The following is a 22,327-nucleotide window of genomic DNA, read 5'->3' as shown; positions in this document are numbered from 1 at the left end:
AGGAAAATTTCCATATTATACTCCAGCACTAACCTCTCACTTCTTCATATACTAAACAGTCTATAAATATCTCTAAAGAATGTTGTTTCTGAGTCTCAAGCTTTTATGGGCCTAGTTCAAGTAAAGATAAACAAGGTATAACATGCAATGTATTATTTAACTGTAGTCCAAAACAAATATTTCAGTACGTTGTTTGATAACTTATTTTAAATGGACTTGATTAGTCATTAGTTGCAGCAGAAAACTGGACTTCTATGTGTAAACAGAAGTTGAATGTATCCGCCAGCTATCCATATAATTGCACTGTCCTACTCTGTCTTACATTCATGAAACATGTTAGGAATTTCTAAAGAAATTTTTATAAGATGATTCTTGTTTAATTTAAGAAACCTCTCTTTTGCTTCTTCCCAAGTAACATTAATAGTTTATACTCGCATTTTTAAATGATTTTGAAATCATAATAATAGCAGGTGCTATATTAAGACTGCTTACTCTGAGCTAGGGACATTGATGAGTACTTTGGGTTTTTGTTGTTGTTATTGTTTTAAATCTCTTTACCCTGGCTACCTAAAAATAGATTAAAGGTATTCTTGTGGTAGCATTAGATCATATTAAGCTTTGGGGTCTAGGCAGACTGCCAGTTTGCATCCTGTCTTCTTCATTTAATCATTAAAGCATGTATCAGAATTTCTCTGTAGTTTAATTTCTTTGTCTAAAAAATAGGAAAACAATAATAAAAGGAGGAGTAAATATAATTTCCTCGTAAAACTGTGGTTAGTATTGAATAAATTAAAATGTAAAATTCTTAAAACAATATCTAATGAAGAGCTAGAAATATCTATTGTTACTAATGGTAATCATAATTATGAAGATGAAAATATTAGATGAAAGTAGCTCAGAACTTATCCAAGTACTGTTCTCATCAGGTAAGGTAATAGATATATAGTACTAAAAGGTACGTTTTCAGTAATAACCCCATGATACACATGAGAGATACATAAGATAGTGAGTAATCATTTGAATTTGTATCTGCCTCTGGAATTCAGCCTCTTAACTACTGTACTACATAGCAACTTAGTTGTTCCTAGGGGTTGGGAAAAAAAAAAAAGCTGTTGCCATAATGCCATAAGAGGGTTTTTTTTCCCAAGTGTTTGTTCACGCTTATAATCAATCTTATGTTCTGGGCATTATCCCAGGCTTTCATGGAGCATGCTACATAGCAGAAGCTAGTGTGTTCTAGCTCCTGTAATCAGTTGCAAAGCCCTGACTTTCAGCTAAATGCCCTTTCCACTAGAACTCTACAATGTATGTCTGATATACTTTAAGAGTATATACTTTTTGCATTAAAGTGTTAAGTAGATTTATCACATCTGAGAGAAAGAACATAAACTCTGAGTCACATGCAGTTTGTGGCTGGACTCCTCAAGCACAGGCTGCCTGGGAGAGGTTGCCTGCCTTCCCACATACCCCAGCTATATGGACCAGGATGAATATCCTACTACCTCCTGGAATGCACATTTGAAGGTACTTCATAACCCCTTGCCATTTCTCTTAGGGAGCAGTTATAAAGCTCTTTTTCACTCATAATAAGTTGGGAATTCTGATTGATTTTATACAGTATTTCTCTGCATTCTATCAGAATGTTCTCTTGCTTAAAATGCAAGGCTTACTCTTTTATAAGAGCTAGTAATTGCCTCTGGCTTCATGTAGTACATTTGCCAAAATGCATTGATTTTCAACAAGACAGTTAGAAGAACAAAATTGTTAATATTTTCAGTTATTTTAGCATTTTCTAACAGACGTAAAGGGATTTTTAAAGAAGAGAAAGGTGATGAAAGATTTTATTACTATAGGAAAGACTTACTTGAGATGAAAAATGTCAAATTGTAAGTATAACCAAAGATAAGAAATTCTAAATGAAATTTTAGCAGTTTCCAAGGAATGGAAAGTTTTGAAATCAGTGATTTTTTTTTTCTTATTTCAATTGAAGGGAATTGTAAACATATTTAATATAAGGAAGCTACCTTTTGAAGGTTGCATGTTTAAGTGTGGGCACTCAAATATATGCATGGGTCTACTGTCCATGAACTATTGTAAGAATTTACCTGAGGAATAGAATATTCCCAACACCATTTTCTGCTGGAATTGCCCAGCCCATTATTCCATTCTCCTGGAGATTACGGAGGTTGTGTTCTTTCAACACAATTACTGTCTGAAGCAATTATCATGTGCTATCCTAAGATACTGTTACATCAGATATTCTGCAATGACAGCGCAAAGTGCAGTCACCTGAAAACAAAAAAAAATAACAGTTACCCCTCTCCACTGCCCTCTCTAATGTTGGTTCTTTGTGGTCAGGATACCACATTTGGGAAACCTGCAATTGGATCGGAGCAGTAAATAAAGTTTTCTATTTGAACACATGAATTATTATTTTGTGGGAAACACCATATGAATTCCAACTTTTTTTGTGTGGTTGAATACATGAAACTGTATGATTTGGGCTCTGAACAAAAGTAGCACGTAGGGAAGAGTAACTTGTGGATCTAAGCTGTCCAGTGAACTCTGCAGTTCAAACTGCACCAGACCTTCGACCGTGTGCTTTGCTCTGTTTGACTAATCCAAAGCACTAACTGTTGTTGGCCTCCTTCGTTCTTGCTTGTTTTTCCCTTTTCCTTTATTTCCTGAATAGTAACTTTGCTTGCAAATAGGATTGTCATTGCTAACATGATTTTGTGTTGAATGTTTCTGTACTCTAAAGGTCAGAAAATTTGTGGGGATAAGAAGCAGATTTGTACTTTCTTGTGTAAGAGTTCCTCTTCAGTTACTTTGCTGAAGGTTTTTCTTTGATGAATGTTACTTTCCTGCTTTATGCTTCTTTGAAACTGGCATGCTTCTTGGGGTCCAGCCATTCCTTCCTTAGGAAGCGATTGAAGCTTCGTAAATCACTTCTCATCTCCTTTTCTATTGGAAGTGAAGCCTTTCCAAGAATCTGTGACTTATTCTGTGTCCTTTCCAAAGCTCAGCTTTTCAGCTCTGCTGTAGTCAATGCTATGCTCTTTCAGGACTAGGATGTATATTTAGTATTTCCTTACTTAGAGTATTATCTTGTAGTTGATATTATCTCTGACTTACCTCCATTAGGACAGAGCCACCTTTGTTGCTCTTTTACATGTGTTCATCCTGACTGTCAGGCTGCAGCAGCGCTTGGCTGATCTCCAGAGTTTACTCCTATAGGTCTCTGTTGTTTCTCCCGCATTCATTACTGTGTCTTCTGTCCTCTGGAAGAATTAGTTTCACAGTGAGGATTAGCCTTGGGACAGCACTTGAAGTTTAAATGGAATGATATTATAAAATCCTCCTCTATGATTAGCAACAACGCTTTCTAAAATTTACTTTCAATCATGACTTTCTGGTATTGATTTGGTTTCTGATTTTTGTTTTTTTTTTTTCTTGTGCTTATATGTGTCTACATTTTTTGCAGCTGCCTACTGAATCACTATTCTATCGTGCTGTTCTTCAAGTCATTATAAAAGATTGTTATGGAATCACCAAATGGTATGAGGCTTTTATTTTAATAAGAATAATGTTATATTGTAAGTGAAATAACTTTTAGTATTCAAGTGAATTTATTCAGTCACTATTATTAAAAACTTTGAATTTAAGTGTAACATCAAAAAGACAGTAAGCTATATCATAGATTAATTATCATTAAAATAGGAGCTCTAATATTTTCTTTTTTCCTGGAAGTTTATTTTAATTCTAAAATGTGCTTAAGATTTTTTGAAGTACTGATATATTTTGTATGTTTCAGTTAAATAAGTATTATTTCAGTAAGTGTCTCAGTTAATTAGTTTTCATTTGAGCAGGAATTACATTTAGAATGTTTGACATCTAGTACAGCATAGACATTTAACTAACTACAACAAATATCATTCATAAATCGCCATTGTGATTATTCATATTTTTGCTGGTAGAATGGCAGCCATACATGTTTTCTTTTATTCTGTTTATACCAATCATACACTGATTATCCAAAATGGAAAAATATAGGAAAAGTTTCTCATGTTGGTTCAGCAACTGTTGTATTCAGCCCTATATTCACAATCAGATATATTTCCTGAATTTCTTTTACTAATTTTAAGTTTAGGGCTCTGACAGCCACTTGTAGCATAGGCTTACTCTTCAACTTAAAAGGGGAAATTTTCTGGTCATAGTAAAATCAGTTCACACCTACTAATACATGTAAGAAGTTTTATATTAGTTCTTTTCTGTAAGAGAGAAAGTGTCTTTATGCCAGTAGTAATTATTTCAGCCAGATATCTGATTTCATCTTTTTCATTTTCATGTAACTAGCTCCCAAATCATGTCAGTATGCATTCTCTCTTCTGAATATTTACTGGTCTTTTTGAAATTTTCTTTTAAATATTTTTCATAATTGAGAGGAACGCATGCTCATATGGACCTCTGATTAGGGTGGGGAGGGTCACGTGTGGAGGAGAGTGGGTGGGATCCATGTTTCTTTTGAGCTCATCTCATGATGTTAACTTTGTTGAAAAAATGTAATAAAGTTATATAACTCCAGTCCTTTAAAGTATTGACTACTTAAACTTCAAATTTGTTCATACATTTATTGTTCCCTTAGTAACTTCTTAAATTTGATCACATCTTTTCTAAGTGTTTCTTCTCACTTAAGTATTTTATACTGTACAATCCATGTCCTTTTGCCTTCCTTTATTTCTAAGATAGATATTTATTACAAGTTTTCTCTCATTCCACAGTCTCCTTGACCTTGCATCCACGTTTGACCATGTTGACCATTGTTTTCCCTCTAAAGTGTTTTCTTTAATAACTTCCATTAAATTTCATTCTGTGGAGTTTCTTTTCCTCCTCTGAATACTCAGCCGTTTTCCTTAAGGGTTCTTCTTGTTACTCCATCTCCTAACTGCATCTAAGCATTGTTTGGTGTTTTATATGTAGTTCCTGTCTGTTCACATTTGTTTTCTCTTAGCAGTTACCTTCACCGCAACTAACTCTTGACTCACACACTTCCACTTATTTTTAGAAGTTGAAATCTAAAGTACTCATGTTGATATGAATAGCTTCTCTTGAGTGCTTCCCAAATGCACCGAATTCAGCTCTTATCTGAAACCAGTGTGTTCCTCTACTTGCATTGCTTTTTTGGAGTTTCATGTTCTTCTTGCTCATGGTTCTTGTGTTTCTACACTCATTTTAAAGCATCTTTGGCAGCTTTTGCTGGGTTTCCTCCTTTGAATGCTTTTGTCTTTGAAATATATCCTTTCTGACTTGATGCAGTGTCCACTGCTTCAGCAGAATCCAGAGGTGTGTGCATGCAGATTGTGATTATTGTAAGTGATACACATGTCTCTCTACTAATACATTCAATTAATTTTTCAATAAATAGAAATTCAAGCTGGAAGTCTTACATTCTCTTTCCTTTGGGGTGTGCTCACCCCTTTTTGGATATTACAATGATGTAAAATACTAAGAAACAAGAGTGAAAATGTGACAAAAAGGTAGTCTGTCAAGTACAAAACTTTATTTGGAAGCCAAAGAAGACTTCCATGAGACAACAAGGTTTGATATAAAACAAGAAGGCAGGAATTTATGCTTCCCATGGCAAAACAGTCACAGGTGAAATATTCTAAGAATGGTGTTTATGACCAGAAATACAGTGTATTCAAATAACTGAAAGAATGCCTTCATTTTTCAAAAGGCCAGGCGATAACAGAGTACTGGAGTGTTCAGAAGAGGACCTGTCATACAGAGCTTGTATTCGTATGATGAACGTTTATCCTAATTCATGAGAAACTCTTCTTAGAGCTTGAAAGAGGAGAACCAACTTTTTTCTGATAACCAACTTTCTAGTTTAATCTGTGTGATATTTTTCCTGCTGTTATTGGTAAGGATCATTAATGGTACAGACTAACAAATAGAATGTCAAAATGTAGGGAACAGTTTAAAATATAGTAGACTGATGTAAGAATGGAAAAAATAAGTTCTGAAATATAATGGTACTTGAATGATTTGGAATATGTGAATAAACTGGGCCTGATAATTTAACAAATAATTTTGAAATGTATTCCCTATGAATGTTGAAGAGATACTGACTTTTTTTGTAACAGGAAAATGACAAAATGAAAAGTGTTTCTCTAAGAAAGTAGCATGTAGGCAAAAAAAAAAAAAAGAGAAAGAGAGAGACTTTAGTTAGGAGTTTTGTATTGCAAATAGTTGAAACAATCAGGACACGAGATACTAAGAAGTAGAATCGTCATGTCTAGGTTAAAGTAGACCTGAAGGAAATGTATCTCAAAGGAAGAATTGTTAGAGTGACAGGCCAAATTAGTCATGTGGGTAATAGTTCCTGAACAAACAATAAATGAAGTTTTAGTCATAGCTTCTGATGATTTTAAAGTAGTGATTTGTTTTTTAAATCCCTTCATTTTTATATTCTGCCTAAACTGTAACCAAATTTTTGAGATAGGATAGTCTAGTAGTGTGTTCTGTAAATTCAAAACCACCTCATACATTTTGGTTTAAAACATAGTGAAATTCTGCTTGGCATAACTGACATCAAGGCAAACCTAACTCGGCATATGGTGTTTAATCAGTGACTGGCATTGAGAAGGTTCTCCTTCAAAAGCTGTTGAATTATTGCCACCACCAGCAGGTGTTACAATTATATGTGCACAGGAATATTGAGCCAATAAAACTAAGGTATTCATGGGAAACTTTTGCAAAATCTGTTTGTGCATTTTTTAAATTAGACTTTTTTTACTAAATTTAAATCATCTTTCCCCAGGTATTATCTTCGAAATATTGTGTGCCACTGCTGTGTATTTTAAGAATTCTAAGCAGATCTGTATGCTACAAAGCTTTAAAACATTTTTTTAAAAAAGTGTTACTACATTTTAATCATATTAGGAGCTTATATTCCATATATTCAGAAGGTGTCTTTAAATGTTTAATGAAGAACATAAACCTGTTGTATAATTTAAATTGGAACAAATGAGAAAATCTATGTGATTTTGTTTTACAGTGAGCAACATGTTGGTAAAATTTATTCCAAATCTTCTTCCTTTCTGGATTATGTCAGAAAGTCTTTAAGAAAGCTTGGACTAGATGACTCAAAGGTGAGTATAAGACTACCCATGGTTTTTATAAAAGAGCTCCTCTGAGCTAACAAAATCTCTCTATCTGTCTCTCTATATATGTAATGTAATTATATATAATGGGTAATGGATAAATATAATTTACCTCCAACATTCCTTCCATTTGTGTTTCCAGTTTATCTTTCCTGTGAATTTTAGATAGAATGCTGTTTTTGCACTTTCTGAAAAATTCCCCTTTGAGTTTTATTGATTTAAAAAAATAAAACTTGGACCCAGCGCGGTGGTGCAAGTGGCTAAGGTCCTCGCCTTGCACAACCGGGATCCCATATGGGCACCGGTTCTAGTCCCGGCGGCCCCGCTTCCCATCCAGCTCCCTGCCTGTAGCCTGGGAAAGCAGTCGAGGACGGCCCAAAGCTTTGGGACCCTGGACCTGCGTGGGAGACCCGGAAGAGTCTCCTGGCTTCGGATCGGCATAGCATCGGCCATTGCGCTCACTTGGGGAGTGAATCATCGGACGGAAGATCTTCCTCTCTGTCTCTCCTCTCTGTATATCCGCCTTTCCAATAAAAATAAAATAAATCTTAAAAAAATTAAAAAAAATGAAACTCACAATTTGAAACAGAGTTGAGAAACAACACAGTAATACAAGCAGAGATAAATAAAGGAAGAGAAACTGAAGAGAAAAACAATGTGTAGAGCTTTTATAACTAATAAAACTTAAAAGTTATATGTTTTAAAAAGCATATGAATAGCAGACCTATAAAAAATTGTAACATCATAGGAGTCCCAAGAAATAATTGAAAATTACATTGAAGACATAAAGGTAAGCTGTTTGACTTACGGTAATGATAATCTAAGAGAAAATCTGAGGGAAAAGCCTAATTCAAATACCAAAAATTGAATTCAATATCAAAATATTAATTTAAATATATATTGCTCTGATATTTCTATTTCATTATAAATTTGTAAAACAAAACAGGTGGTTAAAAGAAGGAAGTGAATTTCTTAAAGAAAATCGTTGTACAGGTATTATCAAATTTTATTAGTTGAAACTTAGTATTTATTGTACCAATTATCTCTTTAATCCCTATTTTTTCTCTGTTTAAAGCAGTTGAGCTGTTATTAATCAGTTTTCTCCCCTGTAAAATCAGCATTAGAAGGCCCTAAGAATTAGGAAAAAACCAACCTACCATTCTTCAGTAGTACAGACCATGACTGTAACCAATAGTTAAATATTAGTTCACTAGTCTCAGACATAGAGATAATTATGTTTCTTTGTACTGTGTGCATTGGTTATCACACACTAGGGAGAGTTTGTGATATTTATCTTTTGGGAACTGGCTTATTTCACCAAGCATATGGTTTCCAATTGGATCTGTTAAGTTGCAAAGTACAAGATTTCATTCTTTTTTCGTACATGAGTGGTATTCCATAGTGTGTATCTAACACATTTTCTCTATCCGTCCTTCAGATGAGGGCATGTGTGGTGGTGGTGAAGGTGAGGCTCCTTCCTGGTCGTGCCTGTTAGAACTTCTGTGTGCACCCAGTGCTTGGATGCTCCTTTGTTTCTCCCTATCAGGGAAATTTCCAGTGTAGGAAAGTTATCACTGACTAGGTCTTCATTCTCTCTTTCCCTGTCTTATGAAATTTCTGAGACATATATCTTAGGCCATTTGATAGTATACTGCAAATGTTGGACACCATTTTTGATTTTTCATTTCTTCTTGTGTTTTGTCTGAGATTTTGTCTATCAGACATTGCTTTGTCTGCCTCAGCGAGTCTGCTGTTAAGGCTTTTCGCTGTATTTATTATTTGGCCTACTAAATTCTTCATTTCTAAAAATGCAGTTTGAATTTTTCTTCAAAATCTGAATCTTGCAGGAAAACTTCTTATCCATGTCATGTATGGAATTTCTTAATTGACTCATTAACTTCTGGGGCAGAATTAATTTCATTGTGGCTTTGATTTGCATTTCCTTTAGTATTACTGCTGTTGAACATTTTTCCACATATTTGTTGGTCTTTTATGTATCTTTATTGAGTCCTAAATCGTAACAAATATACTATGTTGTAAGATATTAATATTTAAAAATGAATATAGAGTATATGAAAATTCTCTGTACTACTTTCAGAATGTCTATAAATTTACTGTTATTTATAAATATGTATAGTTTAAAAAACAAAAACTGTGCAAGAAAAACTAATGTGTATTGAGCCTTTGCTTCATACTGTGGATTCTTTGTACTACAGGTAATTCTAATCACTTGTATTACTAGACTGATGTTACAAAATGAGTTCTAGGTAATGTGTTTTGTTGGTGGACGAGCTAAGATATATGTTAACTTTAAATCAAAGTCTAGGAAATGAGGGGGGTAAAGATTTCAATCCAGCTGTTGAATTCTGGAGTCCCATGCTTCATCATTATGTCACACTGTCACAGATCGTCAGTTGACATTCACAGATGAACACTTGTTTGGCATTTTTGTAGAACGAGCAGTCAAATAATAAGCCTATGCGAAACAATAAAACTTGTGCTGACAAAAATACATTACACTTTGAAATCAGACTGAAGGACAGATGAAATTCAGTGAATGAATTGTATGGCAGAGTTGAAGATACACTTGCGTCCAGCACTTTGATGTCTGAATCTCTTGTAGATAGGGTGAAAGTGGTCAAGAATATGAAATGTCAGTGAATTGTCAAACATACTGCGTAGCACACAAGCTGTTAGAATTACAATAATTGTCATCCAATTCCAGGGAAAATGGGAAATATGAAACCAGAGTACCTATACATGGTTCCTTACTTGTATCTTCAGTATTTTTTATGATAAAGTATCTCCCTGAGTTGGATCCAAAGCCACAAACTTGGAGCTCTGTTACAAAGCTTAACTTGTTTAATTTCTTTTCTGTCCTCAAGGCATGGATCAAAAGGAAGCAGTAGAATTAGTGTCAGATTTACCAGATGTTGTTCATTGTGCACATTGTTTCCATTTGCATTTAAAATTTTATTTATTTTTATTTACTTAGAGGGAGTTGAGGGGCGGGGAGAGAGAGAAAGAGAGAGAGAGAGAGCATCTATCCACTGGTTCACTGGTTCATTCCTTGAATCTGTAAATCTTTAAACCAGTCTGAAGCCAAGTGCTCAATACTCAATCCTTGTCTCCTACATGGGTAACAGGAGCCCAAGTACATGAAACATTCCTTGATGTTCACTTTTTGTAAGTATTCAATAATTTCTGCAGTCTGATCTGAAAAGTTTTTGATCATTTGCAAAATTTGATTAATGTTGGACTCAATCTAGCCAGTGACTTTTGCCCTTGAAAGCATGGGCTCACTACTGGGGATTCCATGTAAACTTTTTGGGTAAGGCATATCTATAATGCATAATCTAAAATATTCAGTTTGGTTCACTTCAAATAAAGTGACAAAATAATTTTTAAACCTTAAGAGTAAGAATGGTAGTCTGTTATTTTCTCTGCAAGATCACTCAAAAATATCCAACAGAGTGTTAAACAGAAACAGGCTGTTTTGGCTGTATCACAATGCATTTTTGAATCTCAAACTGTGTGTGTTACGAGATACAATGGGGCACACCCTCCAAACTGGCATCCCCTGAGAAACAAAAGCAACCACTACCAGTGTAGTTATTTCTACTGTGCCACAAAGGAGAAACTTAGAAAATAGAGCAGCCGGTAAATTCTATTGAAAATTCTATTTGTAGAAAGCAGTATGGCAGGAATCATCAGCTCTGATTTGTCTGGCAATGGCAGATTATAGGATATTAGGGGAAAGGTAAGGGCTACAGATTGTAATTTATACACAAACATACAAGTTTATAAGACAGGAATTTTTGCTGCCTTAAAAAGCAGATTTGGATTCAGTCCAGTATATTCAGCATATGCTTAAGCTAAAAAGTACTCATTTAGATCAAGTTGATGGTATTATTAAAATGAAAATTATTGAAGATTATTAATATTGATAATTATCTATATCTTGTTTAATAATTATAGTGTTCAATAATTATTAGTGATCATTAATAATGATGAGATTAAGGAGTGGACCATCTGCATGGGTCCTATACCAAAGGAGAGATATTTTTAGCCTGTTTCACTTTTTAAATTCAAAAGCAATTTAGTATGATAACAAAAAGAACAGAGCCTTTGAAAAAGAGGAGTAAATATTTTCATATTGTTGACTGTTTATCGCATCTTTTATTTGTTTTTACCATACAAAATTTTAAAGCATTTTCTTCTGTTGTATTTCCAGTATTAAGCCTTTGCAAACATAGTCAACTTTAGAAACATTTTCTTTTGTTTTCATTTCTCATTGCTTATGTAATTACATTATGTCATTACAATAATATAACTAACATAAAAAGTCTAATAATTACAGTTCAACTGGTAGAAGCAGAAACACGTAAGTCAGTTTGTATGTGATTTGTCATGCGCAAGGGTTCAGCATACTGTGGGCATTGGTTCTGGGAAAAATAAGTGATGATGATTATTGAAGACCTTGTTAGACAAATGTTTAAAAATTATCTTAAGTATGAAGATAGGCCATTTTTATATTTCTGTTGCTTTGTTTTTCTCCATCTTGTATATAGTTTTAGATGTAATATTTAAATTAGTTATTTTATTCAGTTTTGACTTGACCCCTGTATCCCTCAGGCATAGTAGTAAGAGAAAAATAATTATTTTAGCGCTATTTAATTTTATTTGTGTGCTGATTAGCCCTGTTATCAGTGGAAACTACTTAACTTGAAATAATTGCTCTGTTTTGTTTTGTGAATTTCCTTAGAAAGAACTCTTCAAATGTTTAAGATGCTTGGCAATTGATTTTTCATGAGGTATATTTTATAAGAAAAACCTGCTTTCTAACTATTATTTAAATTATTACTATTTTTTTTTATCTTGAAGCTACCAGAAGATCTTATAATGGACTATTACCAGAAGTATAAGCCTAGAATGAATGAGTTGGAAGCTTTTAATATGGTAAATCTCAGAATTAAACATATTAAATTGGATATGTTGCTAGACTTCAATAGGGTCTTATTAAATTTTATTATGGAACAAGCCAATCTCTATATTTTTTTTCTGTTTTTATGAAAAGGCTGTTTGGATCACTTCCTACTGCAGAGCTATATTAAGTGTCAGTAATGCAATAAAGAGAACATGTGGCAGATTCCTCTTAAAGTGTGTTATAAATGCATGGAGTGAAGTTTCAGAATCCTTTGAACACATATTGGTCTCAAAGGTAGCTATTTCACAAGCATTCCTTTTAATGAATTTCATTCTTAGTCACCCTTTTAAAAACCTTTCTATCACAAGTGATTGCTTATTGGATTCTGCCCCAAAGTCACTTAAAGGTCTTTCTGTCTCTGTTATTGTTAAAGAGAAACTATATCTTTTTGGTGTTCTGTTTCTGAAGACGCACAATCGGTATTAGAAAAGTGACCCGTGAAATCTTTTTACATGTATTTTCTTAAATATGAGTGTTTAAAAAAATAAGCTGGTATCTTTTTTCTTTTTCCTTTTTGTTGTTTTGTTTTTGTTTTAAGTACCACCATTCTATATTATTCTTCTTTTAGTTGAAAGTTGTTCTGGCTCCTTGTATAGAGACCTTGATTCTTCTAGATCGGCTTTGCTACCTTAAAGAACAGGTAAACTGTGTTTTCTTATACATAACAAACGTCTTTATTAAAAACAATTTTCATACTTATATAAAATAAGGTCATTTTACATAAAATGCCAAAATGATTTTCTCCTATTGTCATAGTTTAAAATTCCAGTTTATATCTTTTAAAACATCCAAGTATATGTATGACACATTTTCAACAAAGCTACTTTTAAAAAATAAATATTCTTTTAATTATGTGGCAGTTACTGTACGTAGGCGGTGAATGCATGTTATCCTATATAACGCACAGCAAAAATTTAATGCTGAGAAGACATAAAGCATACTGTGTGCACATTACGTTTTATAAAAGTTTGTCTTTTAGTTACAAGAGTTGCCTTAGTCATTCATAGATTTTTGGACCTGATTACTCTGCAGTAGAAACACATAGTTCTGCTCAATGAAGACATTTGATTTTTCAACCTTGCATGAATGAATAAAATACTACTTTTGATTATATTTAATGTAAATATTCTTTGCAGATTATACTTAACTGTGGCCTAAACAAAGTTTTGTGAGGTGTTTCAATCTTACACATTTGTGGACCCTGCCTAATGTTCCCTGTATAAGTTCTTTACTTTTACAATTTTATCATAACGAGAGCTCTACTTTCTTCTCCTCAGTATGTTACTGGGAACAGATAGATTTATGCATTTGTCCTAATTTATATTTTTATGAATCAGGACAATTTTTCAATAATTTTAATGATACACTTTTTCAGATGACTAGCTAAGTCCAAAAGTTATCCTTGGGTCCCAAGTTGGCAGGTGGCAGAATGAATGCATATTTCACTAGTACTCATTTTCTTTTTAGAAAAATAAATTTTTTTAAATTTTCATTTTATTTGAAAGACATAACAGGACAGTGAAAGACAGACAAACATATGTAACTTACTGATTAACTCTCCAGGTGCCTACAGCATCTCAGGCTGGAAAGGCTGAAGCCAGTGGCCAGGAATTCGATCCTGGTCTCCCATGTCAGTGAGGGAAACTCAACTACTTAGCTCTCACTGCTGCCAGTAGGGTGCATGTTAGCTGGCAGCTGCAATTGAGAGTTAGGTCAGCACTCAAATCCAAACATTCCAGCATGGAATTACAGGTACCACAGCAGCATCTTAAATGTTAGGCCAGACACTCACCCCTCATTTTCCTATTTACAACAATTTCTGTTGACCTAGATACTGTAGTTAGATACTAGGTATTCACAGTGATTCTTATGCTATAATGAAATAATGGAATCATATGAATATCAATTTCAGTATTTTAAATCTCATAAAACTAATGCATATTTATATTACAAATGTTAAATACATAATTTATAAGACAGAAACATCAAAAGTAGCCATAAAGCCATCCCTTGAGATTACCTATTAGATTTTCAGTTTATTTTCTAATACATATAATTTGTACTTTAATTGAGGTCAAATCTTAAGTGCATTTTGCATCTATTTTGTTTCATTTATTTAAAATTCTCACATCTCAATTGGAATATGCTGCAGAGTGTACATGCATCATCAAAAAGAACAAGTTCTTTAATACCCCATTTGTTATTGTCCATATCTAGCTTTTCATGATCACAGTAAATAAAACTTGTAATTCCATTTTGTATGTACATCTCTAATAATTTATTCAACATAAATCTTTGAAGATGAAATTTTACCTAAGAAAGAATACTTTTGCATAACTTTACTTGGTTTTAATAATAGCCTTTGGCTTGACTGATTTTCCCTTTGTTTTTTCAACACATGGTTACATATTGAAATCACCTATCAATCTGCAGGAAGATGTTACGTGGTCTGCGCTTGTGAAGTTGTTTGATCCTGTTGCGTCTCCCAGATGTTATGCCGTTCTTGCCCTGAAGAAGCAGGAGTGATCTAAGTTGAAGCAAATTATTAGGTATATGTTTGTCAGAAGTGTTGCAAAGATTACATTTGTAGGCATTTATGTCGTGCAAATATTTTAAAATAATAACTATGCATTTTAGATAAACAGTGACGTAATGGCTAACAGAAGGCCATATTCCATTTTTCCATTGCACAGGTACACACTAATAAATAAGAACTCATGGAAATATTACAGAGAGTCGACCTGCGTTCCTGAGTTGCTATGGCAGTTGGACATTGTATTCTGGGTTTTCATTCTTGTCCTGTATTTGAGATCTTGATATTTATTACAGTTCACATTTTGACTTTTAATGAATAAAACAGATGAAAGGCACAAATGTAGATAGAATTTAAATTAGCTGTATTTGAAAGTCCTTTGCATTTTTCTATACATTTTGGAAAATTTGTCCACATGACCGGAAGGGAAAATCTACTTCTAAAAGGAAGAACAACCCAGGAACCAGGCCAGCTATTAAAAGTGCTTAATATAAAGCACATTTTGCACCATGCTTTAATCTAATTTGCATCTTATAGTCTCTCCTCTTAAAGAAATATGCATCTTATAAGTGAGAAACTCACTCTAACAATGTATGAGGCTGTTTATCTTTTTAAAACAAGGTGATGGCTTGGCATGTAATAGAAGTATGTTTTATAAAAGGAAATCTTGAGTAAAACAAGAGTACACGGAAGGAAGCCAGCACCCTGTTCCATATGGAGCAAATCCCTTTCCTTAGGAGAATACTTGTGGTTTCTATTGCACATAGAGAAGATAGAAAGCTGGGCTCGAGGGTTCTTCATGCTCACCTACAGAGATTTTCAAACACTTCAAAGATGAAAAAGTAACTTTTATAAAGTTTGAGTATCTCCAGAGCTGAGAAGAGCACTTGTTTTGCTATACATTATAGTACTGACACTCAGTTGGCAGGCAGTATGTACGTGAGTGAGCAGGTACTTTGTACAGCTGTAAAACATGAGGAAGAAAAGTCATAGTAAAATTTTTATTCTGAAAAATTATCCAAAATTGGCCCTTAGGATATGAGAATCCTAATTTCAACATGTATCAGTATAGAGTTATCGCTGTAAAGTACATGCGCAGATGCTACACCCATGCCTTCTTCCCGAGAGACTTTTGAGCAAGCACTTCAGGTAACATGAGTGGATTTCAGAACATTAATGGAGAGTTTATATTACAACTTAATCCCCATTATCTTTTGATTCTTCCTCATTTTTTAATAGGAACATCATCAGTTCTCATTTAAATATCTGCATTTGGTTCACAAAGTGTCTTCCATCAGTTTGTTCCATTCAGAATCCAAACCAGAGTTGGGTTGTGTTTACATTTACTGTGATTCTTAGATTGTTTTTAAAATAGGAGCCTCCATTTTTAAAAATCTCATGCCATTTTTATCCTTTTAATAAATTGGGTGGTAATTCACTCTGTAGAAATTTTCCAATTAAAGGTTTCTCTGCTTATTCCTTTTAGAACTCTTTTTATACATACACCCATCCCACTGTTTCCTACAAACTATTACCTAGATCTACATACCTGATTAGATGGAGGGGTGTGTGTGTGTGTGTGTGTGTGTGTGACTTAAGCAGCTATATTGTTTTTGGCTGTTCTGTAACAGTGGTACTAAGCTTGAAACCTCATCTACCAAGTATAAAATTGCTCATCAATTTTTCTCTAAATGGTTTTAGCAACCATGGACAGTGATTGAAAACAGTAGGAAAAACATTTTTCACACTGATTGAGAATCCTCCAGTTTCAATTTAAAACAGTGTCTATCATAGCTTTGAGAGAACAACTCATAAGGGCCTGTGGTTGTAGCATGAAGCACCGACATAAAAACGCCACAGACACGAGTTATCACTGCAGGAGAACTTTGGTGTGGTGCTGGGACCACCAAGACCACACATACTTCCTGGGGCAACCCCCACCCCACTGTATCGCGGCCCCAGGGCACTAGGAAAGGATTATTCTCAAGCGTTTATGCCTTAAGATTTTACGTTTGGAAGCTGTTACTCTCCTACCTTTTTTCTTTTTTCTTTTTTTTTTTTTCTTTTTGGTGGTGGTTGTTGTCTTTTTGCCTATTTCCCCCTTGTAAACTAGAAATGACTGTCTCATCCCTGTTCCACAATTCTATTTTGGAAGCACATAACGCTTGATGTAGGCTCATGGCTGTGCAAAAATATGATGGTAGAATGAGTGAAAGTTTGAGTGGGGCAGAACAGCTATTGTTTTGTGTGAGAGAAGCACATGCATTATAGGAGCCTAATTATGGAATTTTATAGATTCAATATTTTTGTCCAACATTCATGTATTGAAAATTTTATTCCTAATCTGTGAGTAGGTGGGGCCTTAGGGCGATGCTTAGTTAATATGAGTCCTACCCTCCTGAATGGATCAGTGTGGCTATGAAGAGGTTTACAAGTACAAGTTTACTCTCCTACCCGTCCTCCTTCCATCATGAGAATACACAATAGGAAGACCAACACCACATGTCAACACCTTCATCTTGCACCTTGCTCTCTCCAGAACTGTAAGAGAATAAATTTATGCTCTTCATATGCTTCTGAGTCTCAGCTACAGTGTATAACTAGATGAAATTACTGTGAGAATTAAATGAATTGATGTATATTGTGAGGGCCTCCAAAATATCCCTAGGAGAGTACCGTAACAAAGTAAAACCAGGTTTACAGGTAACACTCTCCTGAGAATCATGATGGTGTCAAAGGGCAAAATCAGGGGAAACAAGCAAAAAAAAAAAAAAAAAGTATTTGATTGGAATGAGGCTCAAAGTAGTAGAACAAAGAATTGAAAGAGAACATGAGGTAATATTTTAGGATTAGAATACACAACAATTCAAGGGTCTCAAAACAAATCTTAATAAGAAAATGGTTGCTCCATACGCAAGCTTCGCCAGGTTGGGAAGACTGTGTGTCCAAGATAAGTTAAAATACTGCAGTCTCCTGAAAAAAAAAAAATAAACAATAAAATTATTTATTGGTTTAGAGTCTTATCTTTCCTAGGCAATGTTTTCCTATAACAAACAAATAAATCAAGCTGACACAGGTGGTTTCATTCCTTAGACTCAATATTTCCATCATGTTCATACACATGGTTAAAGTTCTTAATGTGAAGTCTTCATTCTTGGGCCATAGTCCCTAGTGGGTTTTTTTTTTTTATTAGAGATAGATAGATAGAATGAATTCCCACAAGAGACTCCAATCTCAGTGCTCCTATCAGCCAGCATTGAGCTAGGTCAAAGACAGGCGCCTAGAGCATCAAATGAGATGTCCTTTCTGTCTTGCAAGGTTTATGTTATCAGGGACTGGAATCAGGCCGAGAGCCAGGACTGCGGCCCCGGCATCTCTGAGTTGGGTTATGGGTTTAGCAACTGTCATCCTAATGCATATACCAGTCACATGCCTCTAGGCACATTCACAGCTATATTTGTTAAATGTCCTAAAAGGACAAAACAGGAAATTAATCATATTTACAACATTGATTTTATAGGAAAATGAGAGCTGCAGTAAAAAAAAAATTTTATTGTCATTAAAAATCAGAAATTTTCAACATTTCAGAATCTGAAGACTGATTTTAAACTGGAAACAAATCAAGCCATAGACCAAGAGAAAATTTAAATCTAGGCAATTCATATTAAAATTTCTGAAAGTCAGACACGAGTGGAAGTGTAAAAACTGACCAACAATATCAGCCTGCATTATGAAAAGCTCTCAGTCGGACACTGGACTTCATGGCAGAAACAGCAGACTTGGGCCTAGCAGCTGAAGTCCTCACCTTGAACACACCAGGATCCCATTTTGGTGCCAGTTCTAATCCCGGGCGCTCCACTTCCCATCCAGCTCCCTATTTGTGGCCTGGGAAAGAAGTCAAGGATAGCCCAAAGCCTTGGGAACCTGTACCCACGTGGGAGACCTGGAAGAAGTTCCTGGCTCCTGGCTTCGGATTGGCACAGCACCGGCCGTTGCAGTTACTTGGGGAGTGAATCATCGGATGGAAGATCTTCCTCGCTATCTCTCCTCCTCTCTGTATATATGACTTTCCAATATAAAAAAATAAATCTTAAAAAAAAAAAGCAGACTCAAGCAGTGCTAAAGGAAAACGTGGAATTTCATGTTCAGTGAAATGATTTCTCAATAATTAAGCTGAAATAAAGAAGGTTTCAGATAAATAACAGTACCTTTAACGGCATTTCGTTATTAAAGTGAATAAAAATGAATGTTGTTCAAGCAAGGAAGGAAATTACTTATGGTAGAAGATTGTGTAATACAGAGGAAAAGAGGCCCGAAAATACGTTAAATTATGGGTAATTCATTTGAACATTTACAAAAGGCAGTAATAACAATAGTAACACAGAGCAAGTTCCTCAGAATTGACAATGCAGGCATCTGACTGAACTCGCACATTAGGTAAAAGATAACAAAAGAATGATTTAAAAGGGACAAAAGGGGAACTAGTAAAAATATTCTATTGTGGATTGAGGCTGCCTGCTGCGGTGGCATTGTCAACCCATCTCGAGTGTGCAGGAATCCTTGAGGTGTGTGACCCAGAATCCTTGAGGTGTGTGACCCAGAACAGGCGACCCTGCTTTGCTGTCTTGGGATTCAAGTCCTGATTTTCTTTCTCATCCCTTCACAAAGGACAACAGAAGAAAGAAAAGGAAAGAGAACTGACAGGACTTACAAAAAGTGAAACCAAGAAATTGATAGACTTCATTTAAAACAAACACCATATCAGTGTCCAAGTAGAATATATATAATATTTTAATTAATATAAAAAAAGTTTTCTTAAAGATAAGAGGTCTCAGGATGGAAAGTTTTTCAATTTCCCTGGATGATATAGTAATTCTAATGATATGCATTCATTTGAAAATATAATGATGACATATATAAGGAACTAATACAACCACAAAATATATATATATATAAATACACAGTTATGAGGTTGTATACGTGCACCGATAGATTAAAGCAAATAAATGAAGATACAAAATTTGCATGATGTGTTACATAATCGACCTAATGAATATACCTGTACCAAGCTACCACTGTAAACATAGTTTTACAAGCATACTTTTAATTGTAATGTTTTTCTAAAGATTTATCTTATTTTTAGTTGAAAGGCTGAGTTACAGAGAAAGGAGGTCATCACTGGTTCACTTCGCAAATGGCCCCAATAGCTAGAGTTGAGTAGGAGCTAAGAGCTTCCTTGGGGTCTTCCATGGGGCAGAGGCCCAGGAACTTGAGCCATCCTTCACTGCCTTCCCAGGCCACTAGCAGTAAGCTGGATCAGAAGGGAGCAGTCAGGACGCCAACCCACACCGCTGCAGGATGTGGGGAGCTGAAGGCAGAGGCTCTATTACTCCAAGGCTCCTGCCCCAGCATTTTTGAAATGTATTTTATTTAAAGGGTCTGAAATCATGTTTCTACTGTCCCTGACTACAACATGCTTAAGCCAAGGAAAAAAATATTCTAAAGATAATTTAAAAAGAAGAAAACAAAGCTGTGTGCTTTAAATTTTAGAACTACACAGCAAAATAGCTTTTGGGTCAAATCGCTATGGAAACCAGAAAACATTTTTAAGTAAATAAATTTGAAACAAATTGCAATGAAAATAATTACAACACAAAACCTGTGGGATAAGCTAAAATTTTGCAGAAGGGAAAATATTAGCTTCAAGCGTGAATATATTAGAAAACAAGAATACAGGAAATCAAGAGATGAATAGTGAAGCAAAGACACAAAGAGGCAGTTAAGACATCAAAAACTTTGTTAGATATCTGTCGTGCTGCAAAATAAAGTTTGAGGATTGAAGCATTAATCTTTATGAGTTTCTGATTTAGCCATTGAAACACATTGTAGATATATATATATAATATTTAATGCTTAAATAATGTTTTTTGCACAGAGGAAAAGCAAGTTGCTACATCAATGCATAATTCTGAAACCATTCACATCTGACCTATTCATGTTATGTGTTCACTAAAATGGCTTGTTTTCATTGAAAAGGGCTGTTTAAGAAATAATCTGTTGTGTGAAATATGTACTGTGGTTAACCTGTAACCAAGGGGACTCCAGCCCCCTAAACCTCCTCAGATGGCTCGTACTTGGCCAGCAATGCTACTGTCTGTGCGCCTGAGAATTTATTAGTTGATGTATTTATCTCAGTGGATTGCCTCTTCAATTTTGCAGATGTTCTGTCAGTGGAAGGATTTTTTAAAAAAAAATTTTTTTGCTGTTTTTACTAGAAGTTTCCAACGCACAGTCCAGCCTAAGAGAATTAACAAATTTTAACACAGAACAAAGTAGCATGCATTTAAACCTCATGGGAGGAAACACCTTTAACTTAGAGTAAGACAGTTATGATTGAACACGCTGAATTTTAGAAAAATACAAGAAATATGCAGATTCCAGCCCAAAATTTACCACATACCTTCCATTCAAACAACATGGGATTTTTGTATGCCTTCGCTAATCATGTCAAATTGAATGTACATGCATTCTGAGTTAGCTGCCCTCCCAGGAAAGAAGCCACAGACTTAAGAACACTTGATCTGAATGGTGGTTTTCCATCAGGCAAAGTGAAGTCAGATAATGAACATCGGGGGAACGATAAAACAGTATCCAACAACAGACATTTCTGATGCTCTGGAAGCTTCCGGATATTTCTAATTTTAGTAGACAATATAACTCTGTGTGAGTGAACCTCTGTCAATAAAGTCATGAAGCAGATTTTAAATCACAAAGAAAAGTATTGTTGCCCTATTCCCACTTTAACTCAAAAGGACAAAACTAAAACTAACCTGGAGACTAAAGATGGTTTATTTGCAGCATATAAGACACTGCACGTTGTGTGTGTGTGTGTGTAAGCAGACAAGGCCCTTAAAGGAGTTCACATTTCCGTTTACATGACAGCTTGTATTGGGTGTAGGAGTTTCAGGAAGCCAGCTGTTCTTCAATAGCATGCTATAGTGTGCTGAAGAAAGATTTTCTAACTCGATCTTTAAAGTTGTAGAATTGTCAGCTTTCACAAGGTAATGTATCCCTTAGGTAAGTTTTTTTCTCTCACAGTAAATAATATTTATATTACCATTACTTTGAAATAGTTGAAGAAATGTATTTCTATCTAGATTTGTAGCATAATTTTGACATCTTTTCTAAATGCCATTATTATTACTGTTTTGTTTCTACAAAATTGGTTATAAATGCTTAGAGGAGAAAGGATGTCATTAAAATTGTTGCCATTAGGGCTCAGTGTGGTAGCCTAGTGGCTAAAGTCCTCACCTTGCATGCCTATATGGCCACCGGTTCTAATCCTGGCTGCTCCACTTTCCTTCCAACTGCCTGCTTGTCACCTGGGAAAGCAGTAGAGTATGATCCAAAGCTTTCGGACCCTGCACCCTCATGGGAGACTCAGAAAAAGCTCCTGGCTTGTGGCTTCAGATAGGCTCAGCTCCGGCCATTGCAGCTACTTGGGAAGTGAGCCAACAAATGGAAGATCTTTCTCTCTGACTCTCCTTCACTCTGTAAATATGACTTACCAGTAAAAAAAAAAAAAAAAATCTTAAAAAAAATAAAAATAGGGGTCCGGCAGCGTGGCATAGCAGCTAAAGT

The 22,327-nt window shown here is 34.8% G+C and overlaps 1 protein-coding gene across 1 annotated transcript in view; it reads left to right on the top strand.

Annotated features, from left to right (window-relative positions):
• METTL25 (methyltransferase like 25) overlaps positions 1-15,860 on the top strand; it is a 62,757-nt gene extending 46,897 nt beyond the window's left edge. The window contains exons 9-13 of the mRNA XM_040981152.1: positions 3,485-3,558; positions 7,061-7,154; positions 12,051-12,125; positions 12,722-12,793; positions 14,587-15,860. Of these exons, the coding sequence (XP_040837086.1) occupies positions 3,485-3,558; positions 7,061-7,154; positions 12,051-12,125; positions 12,722-12,793; positions 14,587-14,679 (408 nt within the window). The 3' untranslated portion in view covers positions 14,680-15,860. The remainder of the gene's footprint in view (positions 1-3,484; positions 3,559-7,060; positions 7,155-12,050; positions 12,126-12,721; positions 12,794-14,586) is intronic.
• The last annotated feature ends 6,467 nt before the right edge of the window (positions 15,861-22,327 follow it).

Source organism: Ochotona curzoniae, unplaced genomic scaffold, assembly GCF_017591425.1.
Source record: "Ochotona curzoniae isolate NIBS_2020 unplaced genomic scaffold, NIBS_Ocur_1.0 contig_1014, whole genome shotgun sequence".
NCBI classification, from domain to species: domain Eukaryota; kingdom Metazoa; phylum Chordata; class Mammalia; order Lagomorpha; family Ochotonidae; genus Ochotona; species Ochotona curzoniae.
This window is presented reverse-complemented; position numbering and strand designations above follow the sequence as displayed.